This window comes from Schistocerca nitens, chromosome 1 (assembly GCF_023898315.1).
Source record: "Schistocerca nitens isolate TAMUIC-IGC-003100 chromosome 1, iqSchNite1.1, whole genome shotgun sequence".
Lineage (NCBI taxonomy): Eukaryota > Metazoa > Arthropoda > Insecta > Orthoptera > Acrididae > Schistocerca > Schistocerca nitens.
Genome location: NC_064614.1, coordinates 1,007,599,018 through 1,007,617,471, shown reverse-complemented (window position 1 = coordinate 1,007,617,471; position 18,454 = coordinate 1,007,599,018). Strand labels below are relative to the sequence as shown.

General features: G+C 42.0%; 1 protein-coding gene across 1 annotated transcript in view; it reads right to left on the bottom strand.

Annotated features, from left to right (window-relative positions):
• LOC126195517 (Hermansky-Pudlak syndrome 1 protein homolog) overlaps positions 1–18,454 on the bottom strand; it is a 171,539-nt gene that overhangs the window by 47,074 nt on the left and 106,011 nt on the right. The window contains exons 7-8 of the mRNA XM_049934147.1: positions 9,729–9,874; positions 9,539–9,652 (exon numbers count right to left, since the gene is read on the bottom strand). Coding sequence (XP_049790104.1) covers positions 9,539–9,652; positions 9,729–9,874 — 260 coding nt within the window. The remainder of the gene's footprint in view (positions 1–9,538; positions 9,653–9,728; positions 9,875–18,454) is intronic.

The window sequence follows — 18,454 nt, the reverse complement described above, 5'->3', positions numbered from 1 at the left end:
ATATCCTCTTCCAGTCTCATCCCTACACTCCCAAAGAGGGCACATGTGTAATATCAATGATTTACACCAATTTAAACTGCTGCTTTGATTTTGTGTTTTCTGGTTATCTGGATTCAAATAAACCAAAGATTTTTTTTTTGCAGCACATTAGTAATTTGCACTAATTTAAGCTATTGTTTTGACATTGTTTAAGTTGGGCCTCACCAGTAGGCAGAATGAAGTAAACACGTTGGATTAAAAGCTGATGTGCCATCACAATTTGTTCAAATCAATTCAAATGGCTCTGAGCACTATGGGACTTAACATCTGAGGTTATCAGTCCCCTAGAACTTAGAACTACTTAAACCTAACCAACCTAAGGACATCACACACATCCATGCCTGAGGCAGGATTCGAACCTGCAACCGTAGCAGTCACGCGGTTCCGGACTGAAGCGCCCAGAATCGCTCAGCCACCTCGGCCAGCCATCACAATTTGTGCATTATACAAACCTAGGCACATGGTAGGAATAATTTTGCTATTGTAATTATGGAATAATTAACAATTAAAGTTCCGATATTTCTAGTCATCAAGAGACAGCTGTTTTTATGTTTTCAAGCTAAAAATTGATCGTATCCCTAATAGAAATATGACGTGATGATTTTTCAGTCAGAACCAAATATGCGCATGTTCTAATTGGTACCTGAATATGTTTTGCAGTTTATAGTATGATTTCGAAATCTCTGTCCCAGCAAAATGTGCTTCTAAAACCTCTTCAGAAGAGGAATGGACAGGGCAGGTGTGTGATGCTTCAATAAGAGTTTCTAGGTCAAAAAATTCATTAAAGGGAACATACATTTACCTTATGGTACAGAAACACTGATATGTCAGCTGTTGGTCAGGTGGAGAAGTGAGGAGTGATCTGCATAATTTATAAAAATCCCCCCTTAGGTCTCCTCTTTATTTGACTGCTTTTAATCCATTTTCCTTTTTCTTAGTAACTGGTATCATTTCTATCCTTCAGTGATGGTGAGCTGGAAACTATTGATTTATTTCTATAGCTGTTAAAAAGTGTCTGGATACCTGGCTACTTCACCTATCCATAAAACCTCTGAAATTTGCCTGGCGGAAACTGCACATCCTGAGACAACTAGACAAACACGCTTTAGGTAGTAAAAAGTGTGAAAGCAAATGATTTAATAACTGATAGTGGTGACATTGCCTTATAAGAGTCAGTGTGTTTGTTTTCTGAATTGGATGTACCCACCTCATCACAAACATGGAGGTCAGAAGCTTGCCAGCTCTGTAAAAGAGAATAAACAGCAATCTATGACTGATCTGATGACAGCATTCAAGGCCTGGTGCAGGTAGGAGTGTTTCAGAGTACATCACTCACAGCACACTGTTGAACATGGGCTCCACAATACGCGAAACCTTGCATATTCCCATGTTGAACTATCGACACTGTCAATTAAGATTGCAGCGGGTACAGGATCACCTATCACTCATGTGGACGGCAGCTTGATACATACACCACATCATACACAAAGGCTGCTGTGTGCACTATTATGATATGGGGGGGGCATTGACCTGGACTTCCACGGAACCTGTGGTAGTACTTTAAGGTACCATGACAGCTACGAACTATGTCAATTTATTGCGCAGCACCTGCATGCTTCCTGCTTGATGTCTTCCCCAACTGCAATGGCATCTTCCAGTAGGATAACTGTCCATGTCACAGGGAAAGAATCGTGCAACAGCAGTTTGAGAAGCATAATAGTGAACTCTACTGATATCTTAGCTACCAAATTTACATGATAACAAGACACCATAGCCAAGCAAAGACACCACTTGGATTCGGTAGGGCACCACATATAAGATCAAGGTGAACCAGAGCACCTGGAAGTCCAAGAGACAGTACACAGAAACAATAATTAAAAATAAGACTTAAATTCAACAAACAAGAAATACTCCACAACTTTAAACATATACTCACTAATGAAATTCAATAAGATGAAACATTTAATGGATGTAATGTATCAGAACATGATTTTATTAATGGTTCTTCACAAACTTTGAAATCAGGAGGATTTTGCTTTTACAAAGGACCTCCGGGAAAAAAATGACATATCTGTGACAACACAGATGACAGAGTATAAATGGAATATTTTTGGGAAGAACTTGAGAAGCTGGCATCAAACATCCCAGATATGCATGTTAAAATCCTGTTTGGAGTTGAGACAGCAAAAAATACAACAAGGAAGAAGATACTAGTAGCTTCTCATTTGTTTTGTCCTGAAAGCATCGTCTGTTTGTATGGTATGACAGTCAGTCAGGCTTCAGTTTTGAGCTGATATTCATCTATAGAGCAGCAAGTTAAGTGTTTACCTTTTTCTTTGTTTTCCTCATACTATATTTATTAAATTTTGTGTGTGTTTTTCTGTTGAAGAGGTTTAATCTCATATTTTTGAAAATGTAAATTCATTCACTCTGTAGCATAATAGTTTCTCACTGGACAGCCAACAACATAGCTCATTAAGGCACCAGCGTCCATTGGTGTATACCTCAAGAGGGTAGCATGTTACATATCTACGATTCCGTCTGTTTTTATAGTTTACTTCTTCAGTTACTCTTGCTAGGATGGTTAGGATGTGTACATGCTGAGTGTGGATGCAGGAGGAGCTGGTCGCAGTTCACGAGCAGCTGAATGCACTTTTGGCAACGGTCAGTCACCTTCAGGCTACTGCTGCAGTCACCTTCAGGCTGCTACACCTCAAGGTGTAGGGTGCAGGGGTGGCACAGAACCTGGCAAGTCACATGCAACACCACAGGCGTCGCTTGTTTTGCACATGGGCTCTGCTTCTGAGGCACCTCTTAATGCAGCTGACATAATGAATTCACCCTTACAGAAGGGTGAGTGGCAGTAACTCGTTTGCATCGCTCAAGGCGGAGGGCCAATGTGGACACTGGGCACCTGGACTCGTCCATTCTCACTGGAAGTGGACAGGTGGCTGCTCCATCAGCAGGGTCCGAGAGGAGGGGGGGGGGGGGGGGTAATAGTTATCTGGAGCTCCAACACTAGGTGCATTATCGAGCCCCTTAGACAGATAGTGTTCAGGGCTGGAAAGAAGGCCAGTGTGCACTTGGACTGCCAGGGGGCTCATTCAAGATATGGAGGCAGCATTGCCTGTGGCTATCGAGTGTGGAGGATAGAGTTGTCTGCAAGATGTCAGATGTCGCTCAAAATTCTGAAATTCTGAACAAGCTGAGGAAGCAGAGGCTGTTGCACTCTCGGTTCAGAAGAGAATTCACATATGACAACAAGTGAAGGTTAGTACAGAGTCATGCATCTGTGAAAAGATGTATGTGCTAAGCATACAACTACCACTACTAGCACCGTCACACATTACCAAAAGATCTGCTTCTATGTAAAATCACAAAGTGGTTCTAAGGCTTCCATTCAGTCTCTTGTTGACCAGTTTGGTGTGGCAGCTGAAGACAACAAAATGAAAGCCAAAGTTTTAAATTTCACAGTCAAGAAATCATTCACACAGGAGAATCATGCAAACATCATTTGATCATTGGGCAGACTCCCTTATAGATGACATAGTAATAAGTATCCTTGACGTAGAGAAACAACTGAAAGGTTGGAAAGCAAATAAATCACCAGGTCCGGATGGAATCCCAATTTTGTTTTGCAAAGAATACTCCATAGCATTGGCCCCTCACCTAGCCTGCATTTTCGTGAATCTCTCACCCAGCACAAAGTTCCAAATGACTGGAAAAAGGTGCAGGTAACTCCAGTGTATACAAAGGGTAAAAGAATGGACCCGCAAAATTACAGACCAATATCCCTAACTTAATTCTGCTGCAGAATCCTTGAACATATTCTCAGTTTGGATATATTTAACTTTCTTGAGGTGCAAAACTCAGCTTGCTCTTTTATCACATGATATGCTGCAAACTATGAATGAAAAGCAACAGGCAGATTCCAGTTTTCTAGATTTCTGGAAACATCTGAGTTGGTGCCCCACTACAGGCTGTTAACGAAGATACGAGCATATGGAATAAATTCACAGATACATGAATGGCTTGAAGACTCCTTAAGTAACAGAATCCTACGGGTTATCCTTGGGGTGAGTGTTCATCACAGACATGTATATAGTCAGGAGTACTCTACGGAAGTGTGATAGTGCCTCGATGTTCTCCACATACATAAATGATTTGGCGGACAAAGTGGGCAGCTATCTATAGTTGTTTGCTGATGATGCTGTGGTGGACAGTAAGGTGTCAAAGTTGAGTGAGTGTAGGAAGATACAAGGTGATTTAGACAAAATTTCTAGTCGTTATGATGAATGGCAGCTAGCTCGAAGTGTGGAAAAATGTAAGTTAACAAACCTTTATGTTCAGATACATTATTAATAGTGTCCTGCTTGACACAGTCACATCATTTAAATATCTGGGCCTAGCATTGCAAAGTGATATGAAATGGAATGAGCACGTAAGGACTGTGGTACAGAAGGTGAATTGTCGACTTCGGTTTGTTGGGAAAATTTTAGGTAGGAATGGTTCACCTGTAAAGGAGACCACATATAGGACACTGGTGCAACCTGTTCTCAAGTACTGCTCGAGTGTTTGGGATTTGTATCTTGTCGGATAGAAGGAAGACATCGAAGCAATTCAGAGGCAGGCAGCTAGGTTTGTTAATGGTTGCTTCAAACAATATGTAAGTGTTATAGAGACACTTTGGGAAATCAAATGGAAATCTCTGGAGGAGAGGCGACATTCTTTTCAAGAAACACTATTAAGAAAGTTTAGAGAACTGATATTTGAAGCTGACTGCCAAACAATTCTACTGCCAACATACATTGCGTGTAAGGACCACAAAGATACAATACGAGAAATTAGAACTCATAAGGAGGCATACAGACAGTAGTTTTTCCCTCCCTCTATATGCGAGTGGAACAGAAAAGGAAATGAGTACTAGTGATACAGGGTACCCTCCGTCATGCACCGTATGGTGACTTGTAGAGTATTAATGAAGATGTAGAGGTACAGTGATGGGGAAATGGCTAGCTCATTAATTAATAAACAAGAACGTCCAAAGATTAGGTAAATTGCTCCTAATGAAGGAGAAAGAAAAATGCCTTGTGAAGCAAAGATTGTGATTTAGTTCAAAAAGGTGCAATGCTTGCTTCAACACTCAAGAACAGAAAACAGAAAGATCCCAAGAACAACTAATCAATGCTAGATGCAAGACAACCAAAGAAATCAACAAAATTTACATTGAAATCCATAGATTAATCATTCAATTGAGGTAAAATAAGGGACTATTACAAAACATGTAGATAATATCAGTCTAAGTATACTTCACCCACAAATAAAATGAAAATTCAAAATGGAAAAATTACACACAAGGACTGAAACAATGCCAAAATTCTAGCTGACTATTTTGAAGAATTACTCAACTGTGAGAATGCAAAAAAATACATAGAATTTGGCCCTCATCCAAAAAATAAAATTCTACTGGGGGAGGTTATATCATAAAATTACAATTAAGTGCTCAAAGAAATTGGTTCATTTAAATACAAAGTGCCAGGAAAGAATCAACTGGCTGCAGAACTATAGAAGAATGCAAATGAACAAGCCCTGTGAAACCTGTATAAACATTTCATTGACATCTCGAATACTAAGAAAATGCCGGAAGGGTGGAACACATTGCTAACCGACCCGTTAGACAAAAAAGGAAATAATTATTCAGAAATCTGTCTATTTGACGTCACATATGTAGAGGATGTGGGCATTTTCTGGTGGAGGATCACGAGGCAAGATGCATCATAAGCAGTTAGATGACAGTAGAAACCTTTTATTTACATCCCAAGAGCTTCTGTTAGTAACTTATATCCAGATCAGGAGAGTGCTGGGTGGTGAGTATCGGACCCATGAACCTCGGTAGTGAAGTGTTGTCATGAAGATGCAAGGAGCTGCTGCACCCAGCTCGGTTTGATGGTAGGCCGAACTTGCAACACTAGGATTCCTGGCAGAGAGGCTGAGCTGCTTCAGGAGCTGGCACGGTAGGATGGTATCGCCCGGCCAAGTGCAGGATGTGCTGGCCATCTGCCTCGACCATGCTAAGTGATGGGACTGTATGCATTGGGAGTGCAAACCGTGGTGCACTGTGTGGCTGGAAGCATCTGATGCTGGCAAGCACCCAGTGGCTTAGTGGCTGGGAGGGCCTTAATTCGACCCTCAGACCATAAATACTGAAGCTGGACCCCCAGGCTATCAGGGTGAAAGATGAGTTGTTGTGGCATCACACCACCAGAGTCTGTATGTGCCAAAGCAAGTTTGTTGTGGACTGGTTGTTGCAAATTTTCGTATACTGCATGCTGAAGTGTCCCTGGTTACAATAATTCAATGGTCATGACATGGAAGGGGCAGACTGTGGCACATTAGCAGGTGGTGTGGCATAATGCTGAGCCAGAGTGTTACAGGAAGTGGTGCTCTTACTGCAATGAACCCTTGCTTTTGGTTCATGCCATTACATGTACAAGATTTTCTAGAATGAGATACACAAGAATTTGGGAACAACTCAACGAAAAACTTGGAGAATATGAAGGAATACTTTTAGAGTGCTTTGACCAGGCAGAAGTTGCGCCAGTCAAATCATCAGTCATAAATGGATCATAAAACATCAAAGATTTAGAGACAAGAGTCAAATCATCACTCTCATCGACTTTTAAAAAACCATATGGGTCCTTTCTGAAAATTGTTAATGAATTTGTTTTACATCAAAAACTCTTAATCTCATTGTAATCATGCTTAAAAATACCACATCAGAAGTTAAATTTACACATGAACCATCTAAAAACATTTGAAAGGCAAACTGGCCTTCGGCAATTTACTGTTCAACTGTGTACTGGAGGAAGTTGTACAATAATGAACAAGAAAGTCCAATCAAACATAAAGTCTGGAAAAAAATACCAAACTTAGCTGCCAATCACAGACAATCTTGCGCTACTTGCAAATAATGTGGAACTGGTCAACTGAACATTAACATACAAATTAAGATTGCAAATAAGTTCAAATATCTTGTTAAAATCATGCCTAGGATTCAAGTGAGAAGGTGTCAATAGAAAGCAGAGCAAATAAATTGAAACAAACACGCAGCCAACCTATAGATGAAAGGTCATTCAATGAACGCCAAATTTGAACACTATCATTCCTGTGTTAAATCTGAAGCAAATATGTAATCACAACACTATGGAAGTTGAAGACCAAATCAACAGCAGAGAAACTAAAGAAGGCAGACAGAAGAATCATCATTACAATAAATGACAAAAAACACTCGGTAGACAGACAAAGGAGACTACTGCCTAACGAAGTGGCGTATCGGGTAAGTGAATGCGTATTATGAAAAGAACATATTGCTATTCACCATACAGCAGAGATGTTAAGTTGCAAACAGGCACAATAAAAAGACAGCTATACATTTGAGCTTTCAGCCAGAAGGCTTTCTTCTAAAACAGAAAACACATACACAAGCACAACTCATACACACGATAACTGTGTGTGACCGCTGAGGCCAGAGAAAGTAGTCATGTATGTGTGAATTGTGTTTGTGCTTTGTGTGTGTGTGTGTGTGTGTGTGTGTGTGTGTGTGTGCGTGTGTGTGTTTTCTACTTTAAAAGACGACATTCTGTCTGAAAACTTCAATGTATAGCTGTCTTTTTGTTGTGTCTTCTGGAATTCAACATTTCCTCTATACACTGAGAAGCAATCTAGCCTTGTCATAATATTGTAATTGTCTTTTCCACTATTTGAAAGTGAATCAGTTACAGACATAACACAAAAAAGGATGATGGCCTTTTTCTGCCATATATCAAGGCTACCAGAAACTAGGATAGTGAAACAACTATTGAACTAGTTTAGAAAAAATGAAATCAAGAATAACTGGTGCCAAGAGAACTGAGTGATTTAGTGGAGTTAAATATAATACTGTAATACACTGAAAACAGGGTAGAAAAGATGATTCTGAGGGACATAGACACAAGATTTAAACAATAATAAAAAATTTGATGAAACAGTCAAATGTTTTGTGAAATGACTTGTCTAAAAGTAAGAAATAAAGCAAATCAGAGAAATATTTGATACGTCCTTGAATGATGCTCAAAATGACGTACAGTAAATGAGATGCCAATTAAGAAATTAAAGTTCAATGTTTAACTAAGAATTTTAAAGAGTACTAGAGATATATCAAGGCCACATAACAGCACACTGTACAGTCTACATAATCCACCACACAAACATCCTCTAGCACTCAATAAAATTCTAAGACTGTAAATTTAACACTGAACTTTAAATTCTGAATGGACACTATTTGCTGTACATGATTTTGAGCATTATTCAAATAAGCATCAAATGTTTTTATTTTATTTCTTACTTTAAGAAAAAGAATTTCACAGAACACTAGACCATTGTTTTATTCCTATTTTTTATTTTTAAATTTTGCTCAGAAATAAAAGCGGGAAAAGAATTTTTTGATACCTCATTTGCTTCCCTTGTGCCTTCTCTTCTCAAAAGACCTCTAAATTATATATTTGATTCAAAGGATGCCATTTTGACAAACAGCATACCAATGTAGCTGTTATGAACAAAATAGCTAGTCTTGATGAGATGAAAATTGTGACACTTCATTCACATTGATAGAAACAGTTGTTTGCAAAGCAATTAAACTTTTTTAACGAGACCTCATACTGGTCAATTTGATACCCAATTTGTCCGTTACGCTCTCCTCATTTGTCTACAACAATTTGAACAAAATCTATTGTGTAATTTTCCTTCAAATAATTAATTCTGTATTCTTGATTATCCTTATTCCTTCAAGCAATTAAATATTTTTTTTTACAAAACTAGACCTCATGCTGGTCTATTTGATTCCCCATTTGTCCATTTCCTGCTCTTTGTTTGGCTATGAAAGCTCAGACAAAAATTCATTGTGTAATTTCTAACAAATAAAATATTTAAATGAAAATAAACCACCACATAAGTGATTAAGATAGGACAGCAAGGTCAGAAAGGACAGAAAATTTTTGGGAGCAGGAGAGAGAGAGAGCTGAAAAGATGGACCCCTTAGCTCAAAGATTACGTGTGTATGGACAGGTTCAAGTGCTCCAATATGTGCATGAAACATTAGAATACTACTGTGTCAGATAAGAGATGGAAAATATCTATGTAACAACCTATAAGAAAAGGCAACATAAGAAGAAAGTACAAAGAAATACATCATAAATCTGGAGATAAACCAGTGAACTACTGCCACATTAACTTTTCTATACTGTTTTAAAACACGGTGAAGGAAGCACCAATCCAAAAGCTTTCCGGAACCCATCTTGAAACATGAAAGATACTATGGAAGGAACAGGGCTACGGAAATTCAAAGGTAGTAATAAGAGGATGGGCAGTGCACAGATAGCTGACTGTGCAAGGGTATGTAGCTACAATACATGAATAAACTGATGTTCACAATAATGTTAACAGCATAATGTATACGACTTACGGATGCATCTTCAAACCACAAGAAGTATGCGTAATTGAATGTTGTATCTTTCCACATAATAGCTAGGTGTCCCTCTTGTAAATGGGCTCGGCTGAAATCCACCATGGACCAGATCTGTAAGAAAAAAATATACTCTTAAAATTATGCATTTTGCATTTTTAATTAATTGTAACAGAAACTGATACTACACCTTTTTTTTGGTAAGAGTTATCGTTTCTTCTGAGCTGAAGTCAAGACCAGGAGCAGTGATACGGTGATTTGTTCTGTCAATATACAGAAAATGTACAAGGCCTGGAAATTCTTCCAAGTATTTGTTGATTGTAAGAGAAGCTCTAGTGTTTCAAGTTAAGAAACAAATAGCAATGCTGACAAAAATGCAAAATGTTAGGAGAAGGAATAATCCTTATAATCAGCAGAGTCACAGTATATTAACAGACAATATTCCACAACTTCAATAATCATCAATGTTGTTGCATATGGCATTTAAGTAATGAACTAGCCTCATTTTCAAATATAGAGTGTACTACAATAACACAAAATAATCCACATTAAATGTTAATTTCTTTGAAAACGTAACTTTGCAAATAGTTAACAACATGAACTGTCACTAAAATCCAAATTGACCAGGCAAAAAGGGTAGCCATTAACAAGAACACTTTGGGAGGAGAAAAAGAATTCAAAAAATTAAAGAATTTGATGGTAAAATAAATTTTATGTACAGCACCAATGAAATACAGCAGTGTGGTGGCACGACGGAGGTCATTAGTTGCCTTCTGGCATGGCCACCTTGATGTCTGTAATGCAGCCACTGTGTAAACATGAAGATGGTGGACAAATATTCCATTACATTAATTCACAGCACAGCTCAATAGTTTGGAGAAAAGGTGAGTTCTGATACCATTTATGGTGATGAGAATCAGTAGTGAATTTTTCTCAACTTTCCTGTGCTAAGAACAATGTTTAGATGCATTGTTATCTCAAAAATTATCTTCTTCATTTGTGAAATGAACAACATTATCAGCTGCAGTCAGTTCATGAGGAGATAATTTTATGAGATACCCACTACGTATTTCTCTATATTACAATGGATTCAAGTCCCCGTAATGTTAACAACTCATAACACAGGCCCGGTCAAGTTTACATCTACATCTATACTCTGCAAGCCACCTGACGGTGTGTGGCGGAGGGTACCTTGAGTACCTCTATCCGTTCTCCCTTCTATTCCAGTCTCATATTGTTCGTGGAAAGAAAGATTGTCGTTATGCCTCTGTGTGGGCTCTAATCTCTCTGATTTTATCCTCATGGTCTCTTTGCGAGATATATGTAGGAGGGAGTAATATACCGCTTGACTCCTTGGTGAAGGTATGTTCTCGAAACTTTAACAAAAGCTCGTACCGAGCTACTGAGCATCTCTCTGGCAGACTCTTCCACTGGAGTTTATCTATCATCTTCGTAATGCTTTCACAATTACTAAATAATCCTGTAACGAAGCGTGCTGCTCTCCATTGGATCTTCTCTATCTCTTCTATCAACCCTATCTGGTACGGATCCCACACTGCTGAGCAGTATTCAAGCAGTGGGCGAACAAGTGTACTGTAACCTACTTCCTTTGTTTTCGGACTGTAGTTCCTTAGGATTCTTCTAATGAATCTCAGTCTGGAATCTGCTTTATCAACGATTAACTTTATATGGTCATTCCATTTTAAATCACTCCTAATGCCTACTCTCTAATTTATGGAATTAACTGCTTCCAGTTGCTGACCTGCTATATTGTAGCTAAATGATAAGGGATCTATCTTTCTATGTATTCACAGCACATTACACTTGTCTACATTGAGATTCAATTGCCATTCGCTACACCATGGGTCAATTCGTTGCAGATTCTCCTGCATTTCAGTACAATTTTCAATTGTTACAACCTCTCGATATACTACAGCATCATCAGCAAAACGTCTCAGTGCACTTAGGATGTTATCCACAAGGTCATTTATAAACGTACATTGTGAATAGCTATGGTCCTACAACACTCTCCTGCGGGCACACCTGAAATCACTCTTACTTCCGAAGACTTCTCTCGATTGACAATGACATGCTGCATTCTGTTATCTAGGAACTCTTCGATCCAGTCGCACAATTGATCTGATAGTCCACATGCTCTTACTTTGTTCATTAAACGACTGTGGGAAACTGTATCAAACATCTTGCGGAAGTCAAGAAACACGGCAGCTACCTGAGAATCCGTGTATATGGCCCTCTGACCTCGTGAACAAATAGCCCGAGCTGGGTTGCACACGATCGTCTTTTTCGAAACCCATGCTGATTCCTACAGAGTAGATTTCTAGTCTCCAGAAAACTCATTGTACTCGAACGTAATACATGTTCCAAAATTCTACAACTGATCAACGTTAGAGATATTGGTCTATAGTTCTGCACATCTATTCGACGTCCCTTCTTGAAAACGGGGATGACCTGTGCCCCTTTCCAATCTTTTGGAACGCTACATTCTTCTAGAGACCTACGGTACACCGCTGCAAGAAGGTTCCTTCATGTACTTTGTGTAAAATCGAACTGGTATCCCATCAGGTCCAGCGACCTTTCCTCTTTCGAGCGATTTTAATTGTTTTTCTATCTCCCTACCATTTTGTCATCTGTGCGACAATCTAGAGAAGGAACTACAGTGCAGTATTCCTCTGTGAAGCAGCTTTGACATTTAGTATTTCGGGCTTAATAGTCTGTCACCTCTGGTTCAGTACCATTTTGGTCACAGAGTGTCTGGACATTTTGTTTTGATCCACCTACCGCTGTGACATAAGGCTAAAATTTCTTAGGATTTTCTGCCAAGTCAGTACATAGAACTTTACTGTCGAATTCATTGAACGCCTCTCGCATAGCCCTCCTCACACTACATTTTGCTTCGTGTAATTTTTGTTTATCTGCAAGGCTTTGGCTATGTTTATGTTTGCTGTGAAGTTCCCTTTGCTTCCATAGCAGTTTTCTAACTCGGTTGTTGTACCACGGTGGCTCTTTTCCATCTCTTACAATCTTGCTTGGCACATACTCATCTAATGCATATTGTACAATGGTTTTGACTTATTGTACAATGGTTTTGACTCTGTCCACTTTGCAGTGTATTCCTATATTCCACACTTAAAATGAGCTGTTGAAACTTCATAAGCACACGTTCAAGGGATACATTGTGCATCTGCTGAAAGTGTCTGCCAGTTCTGTTTTTCCAGCATTTCTGTGACACTCTCTCCCAAGGATCAAATTAACCTGTAACCATCTGCACTGCCCTTCTTCTTACACTTTCAGTGTCTCTTGCTAGGCCTGTTTGATAGAGGTCCCACACATTTGAGCGATATTCTAGGATGGGCCACAGGAGTGTTTTGTAAGCAATCTCCTTGGTATACTGATCGCATTTTCCTAGTATCCTACCAATGAACTAAAGTCTGCTAGCAGCTTCACCTAAAACACAGCCTGTGTGACTGTGCCATTTTGTATCTCTACAAACTGTTACATCCAGGTATATGTATGAACTGATTGATCCCAGCCAAGAGTCACTGATATTGTATTGTAGTCATAGAGGATACGACTTTCCTGCCTTTTGTGAAGCACAGAATTTTACATTCCTTAACATTACTTAAAACTAGCTGCCAAACTTTAAACCACTTGGAAATCTCATCAAGATCTGACTGGATGTTTGTGCAGCATTTTTTGGGACAGAACTTCACTATACGTGATTGCATCAATTGCGAAAATGTCCGAGGTTAGAATTGTCTGCAATGTCATTAAAATAAAAAATGAACACAAAGGATCCTAACACATTTCTCTGTGGCATATCTGAAGTTACTTCTAATCTGCCAATGACTCTCTGTCTAAGATAATATGCTGTGTCCTCCCTAATAAGAAATCCTTGACCCAGTCACAAATTTTGTTTGCTACTCCATATAACTGTATTGTACTGTACTGTAGAATTCCAACGTTCACTCAGTTTGTCTGGCGGGGGGCCTCATCCAAGATGTGGAGGCGGCCTTGCCTGCAGCTATCGACTGTACGGGGTGCAGTTGTCTGCAAGTAGTTGCTCATGTCGGCACCAATGATTCCTGTCGCTTGGGTTCTGAGGCGATCCTCAGTTCGTACAGGCGGCTGGCGGATTTGGTGAAGACCGCTCGCCTCGCACGCGGGGTGCAAGCAGAGCTCTCTATTTGCAGCATCGTTCCCAGAGTGGATCGGGGTCCTTTTGTTTGGAGCCGAGTGGAGGGTCTCAGCCAGGGGCTTCATCGACTCTGTGACGGTCTTGGCTGCAGATTTCTAGGCTTGCACTATTGGGTGGGGAATTGTAGGAAGCCCCTAGATAGGTCAGGGGTGCACTACACAAATGAAGCAGCTACTCGGGTAGCAGAGTACTTGTGGCGTGCACATAGGGGTTTTTTAGGCTAGGCAGTAGTGCGGGTATCCTGATGAACATTCACCAGTCGACGTGCAGGAAGGGAAATCAGGACGCGCTCAGTGTAAAGACACTTCAGCTACCAAGATATTAGCAGTAAATTTTCAGAGTGTTCCGAATAAAGTTCCTGAATTGACTGCCCTCCAGGAAGCGTGTGGTGCGCAAATTATTCTCAGGACTGAGACCTCGCTGAACCCTGAGATAGGAAGTTCTGAAATATTTTGTGAGGGTTGGAATGTGTATTGGAGAGACAGATTAGACACCGTAGGAGGTGGTGTCTTCATTGCAGTTGTCAAAAGTATTGTGTCTACTGAGTTCGAAGTAGAGCGTGATTGTGAAATTATCTGGACACGTTTAACAGAGCTAGGAGAAATAAAGTTAATTGTTGGGTGTTATTCCCAGCCACCAGGTTCCACCGTGACAGTCCTAGAATCATTCAAAGGGAGTCTACACTCTGTATCGCAGAAGTACCCGGATCATGCTATATTAGTCAGAGGCGACTTCAACCTACGTAGTATAGACTGGGATGTCTATGGATTCATTAAAGGTGGTACAGACAAGCCATCGTGTGAATTACTTTTGAACACATTATCCAAAAAGTGTCTTGAGCAGCTAAATCGACAGCCAACGTGTAATGGAAATATTTTGGATCTGGTAGCCACGAACAGACCAGACCTCATCGACGGTGTCAGTGTTGAGACAGGGTGTGTGTGTGTGTGTGTGTGTGTGTGTGTGTGTGTGTGTGTGTTGGGGCTTATGGGCACTCAACATCGAGGTCATCAGCGCCCTGACACACATTAAAAGGAATGAATGTGGACAGACCTAATAAAACTGAAGCACACACTCAAAGAAAGCAGGAAAAGAAGGAAAATGCTACATAAGAAATTAAAACCTAAGGAAAGGGAAAACATAGCAACGAGATTGCCACAGGAAATTGTCAGTGGCTGGCCACTTACATAAAATATGGGCGAGCTTGTCACACAGTGAGCAAATTAAAATCCTCTCCCTAAAATCTTTGGAAAAACATTTGACATGGCACAGAACTTTAAAACTTTAACCACATTCATCCGAGTGTTGTCTAAAAGAGGTGGCAGGTCCGCTGGCAAGTCAGCCGCGGCCCGCTGGTCAGAAAATAAAACGCAATCCAATAAAATGTGGCGCACAGTGGCCTGGACGCCGCAAGCACCACACATTGGAGGGTCCTCTCGCTGGAGCAGGAAGCCATGCGTCATAGGGCTGTGGCCTATTCGAAGCCGAGTGAGGAGAACCTCGTCCTGTCGATGGGGCTGAAAGGAAGTACACCACACACACGTTGTGGGCTTGACTATATGGAGCTTATTGTCAGTCACTTCCAGCCACTCATCCTCCCACCAATGCATGACTCGTGAGCTCAACAGCGAGGTGAGTGCGTGCAGGGGGATAGCACACTGAGATACTTGTGTATCGAGACACGCCTCCTTGGCTGCGAGAACTGCCCTTTCATTCCCAGTAATCCCGACACACCCCGGAACCCAGCAGAAAGCTACAACCTTCCCCAGTCGCTGTAGTCGGAGGAGGGCATCCTGGATGGTCTGGACTATTTTGTCTGCCGGATACAAACATTGCAATGAGTGAAGGGCACTGAGTGAATCGGAACAGACAAGAAATTTAGGAGAGGAAGATTGTCTCATCTGCTCCAGTGCCCGCAAGATCGCAGACAATTCTGCATCAAAGACAGTAAAAGTCTGAGGCAGTCGGACCTTGAGGACACAATCCGGTAAAACAACTGAGCAACCATCGGAATCCCCTTGTTTCGACCCATCCTTAAAAACAGCTACATAGTCGTGGTGCTCAGATAAAATGGCAGAAAATGCTGCATTAAAAACGGTGGCAGGAGTGCAATCTCTCTTGTACTGCAATAAATCTAAAATCACTCCGGGCCTCTTCAGTAACCAGGGTGGCAGGCGGTTAAAACCCTGGACTTGGGGTTGTACAGACTCCACACCGAGGGACTCTAGCACACATTGCACACGGATCCCAAACGGCAACGTAACCCGGGGACGGCGGGAAAAAAGGCGGTCCAGAGGTGGATGGGCAACAAGATGGTGAGCAGGCGAGCTGGGAGCTGCAAGAAACTTACAAGCCCGGCGCACCAGCAGGAGCTGCTGCCGGATGGTAAGTGGCGGTTCGCCAGCCTCAGCACAGAGGCTGGGTACGGGACTGGTCCGATAAGCACCCGTGGCCAATCGAATCCCAGCATGGTGAACAGCGTCAAGGATCTGCAAATAAGACGGTCTCGCTGACCCATATACTGTGCACCCATAGTCCAGCCGTGAACGCACAAAAACTCGATAAAACTAAAGGAGACGCGCCCTGTCTGCTCCCCAAGACCTGTGGCTGAGGCACTTGAGGATGTTCAGTGCTTTCAGGGTTCTGGCTTTCAAATCACGTAGGTGTGGCAGCCATGACAACCTGGAGTCAAAAATTAGGCCCAGAAACCGCACTGTGTCTCTAAAATGTAGGACAGTATCCCCCATATGCAAGGCAGGCAAAGTAAAAAGATGACAAGAACGATTAAAATGAACACAAACACACTTATCGGCAGAAAACCGAAAACCCGTCTTTGTAGCCCACTCCTCTAACCGCCACACTGTTAGCTGCAACTGACGGCTCATGGTTGCAACACTGGAGGAGGAACAGAAAACAGCAAAGTCATCCACAAACAAGGAGCACTGTACTGGACTCCTCACTGTAGAGATTATACTGTTGATGGCTGTGACAAAGAGGGTAACGCTTAAAACACTGCCCTGGGGGACACCGTTCTCTTGCTCAAAGCGATCAGACAGTGTGTTACCAACGCGGATCCAAAAAAACTGCTGAGACAGGAAAGACCAAATGAAAATGGGGAGGCGGCCACGAAAGCCCCATTGATGCAGTTGTACAAGAATACAGTGTCTCCAAGTAGTATCATATGCCTTACTGATATCAAAGAAAATACCAATACAGTGATGCTGACGGAGGAAAGCCTGCTGAATAGCCGCCTCTAGGAGGGTCAGGTTGTCGACCATGGACCGAAATTTTTGGAATCCTCACTGAAAGCGGCTAAGGAGCTGTCTGGTCTCTAACAGCCAGACCAGACGACTGTTAACTATCCATTCCAGGGTCTTTCCGACACAGCTTGTCAAGGCGATACTACGATAACTACCGGGACATGTGCGGTCCTTTCCTGGTTTGAGGAGAGGGATGAGGATCACCTCCCTCCACGAGATGGGGAACACTCCTGTCTGCCATATGAGATTAAAACATTCGAGGAGGATTTCCTTTGACGCCGCTGGCAGATGTCGAAGCATGGAGTACCGGTTGCGGTCGTAAGCAGGTGCAGTGTCAGAAGTCTCAGTAAGTGCCGATTCAAGTTCCCACATGGAGAAAGGGGAGTTGTAGGCCTCAAAACTGTTCGACCGAAAGTCCAAGTTCGCTCTTTCGACAATCGTACGGTAGCGACGAAACGCTGGATCCTGGGTTGCAGTGGCAGTACTTTGTGCAAAATGCTCTGCCAGCGTCTGAGCAATGGCTCTGGGTGCCGTTTGGAGGCATCCCTGGTTCAGGACTGCAGCGATTGGTAAATGGCTGCATTTACCGGAAATCCTCCGGATGGCTTCCCATACTTTTGTGGAACAAGTGGAATGATTGATGGAGTCCAGGAACTCCTGCCATGACCTTTTCTTGCTCTCTTTAATGACACGGCGTGCCCTGGCTCTCGCAATTCAAAAGGCGGTAAGATTGACCGCTGTTGGGCGGCATTTAAATCGGCGAAGAACCGCACGCCTGTCCCGGATGGCTGAACGGCACTCTTCTGTCCACCAAGGCACAAGGCGCCGCTTAAGAGGGCCAGAAAACTGTGGTATGGAAAGGTCAGCAGCATGATGGATCACAAGTGTGATGTGATCCACCCATTCCTGTACGCTGTTACGGTGTTCAAAGACAGCCAACCGAGTGAACAGTGGCCAGTTAGCTCTGCCAATCATCCACGATGGCGGCCTCTGCTCCAGCAATACACCATCCAGGAGATGAATGCGGATGGGGAAGTGATCGCTGGAATGAAGGTCGTCAATGACCTCCCAGTGAACAGAGTCGGTGAGGGTTGGAGAGCAGAAAGATAGGTCAATGGCTGAGAATGACCCAGTATCAGTAGAGAAATGAGTCGGAGTACCTGTGTTTAGGATGCACAAAACTCCAACATTCAACCTCGAGTGCAAAGAGAAGTGGAGCCCCACAGGACATGATGGGCATTGAAGTCTCCCAGGAGGAGAAATGGCCGAGGGAGTTGGTCGATAAGATCTGTGAGAGCGTCTAAGGTCATTGCATCCAGAGGGGGTAAATAAAGGGAGCAAATAGTAAGCCTCCGATGTGAATGAATTTCAACTGCAACTGCTTGCAGGTCAGTATTGAGGGGGAGAGCAGAGGAGTGGTGGTCATTATTGACAAACACG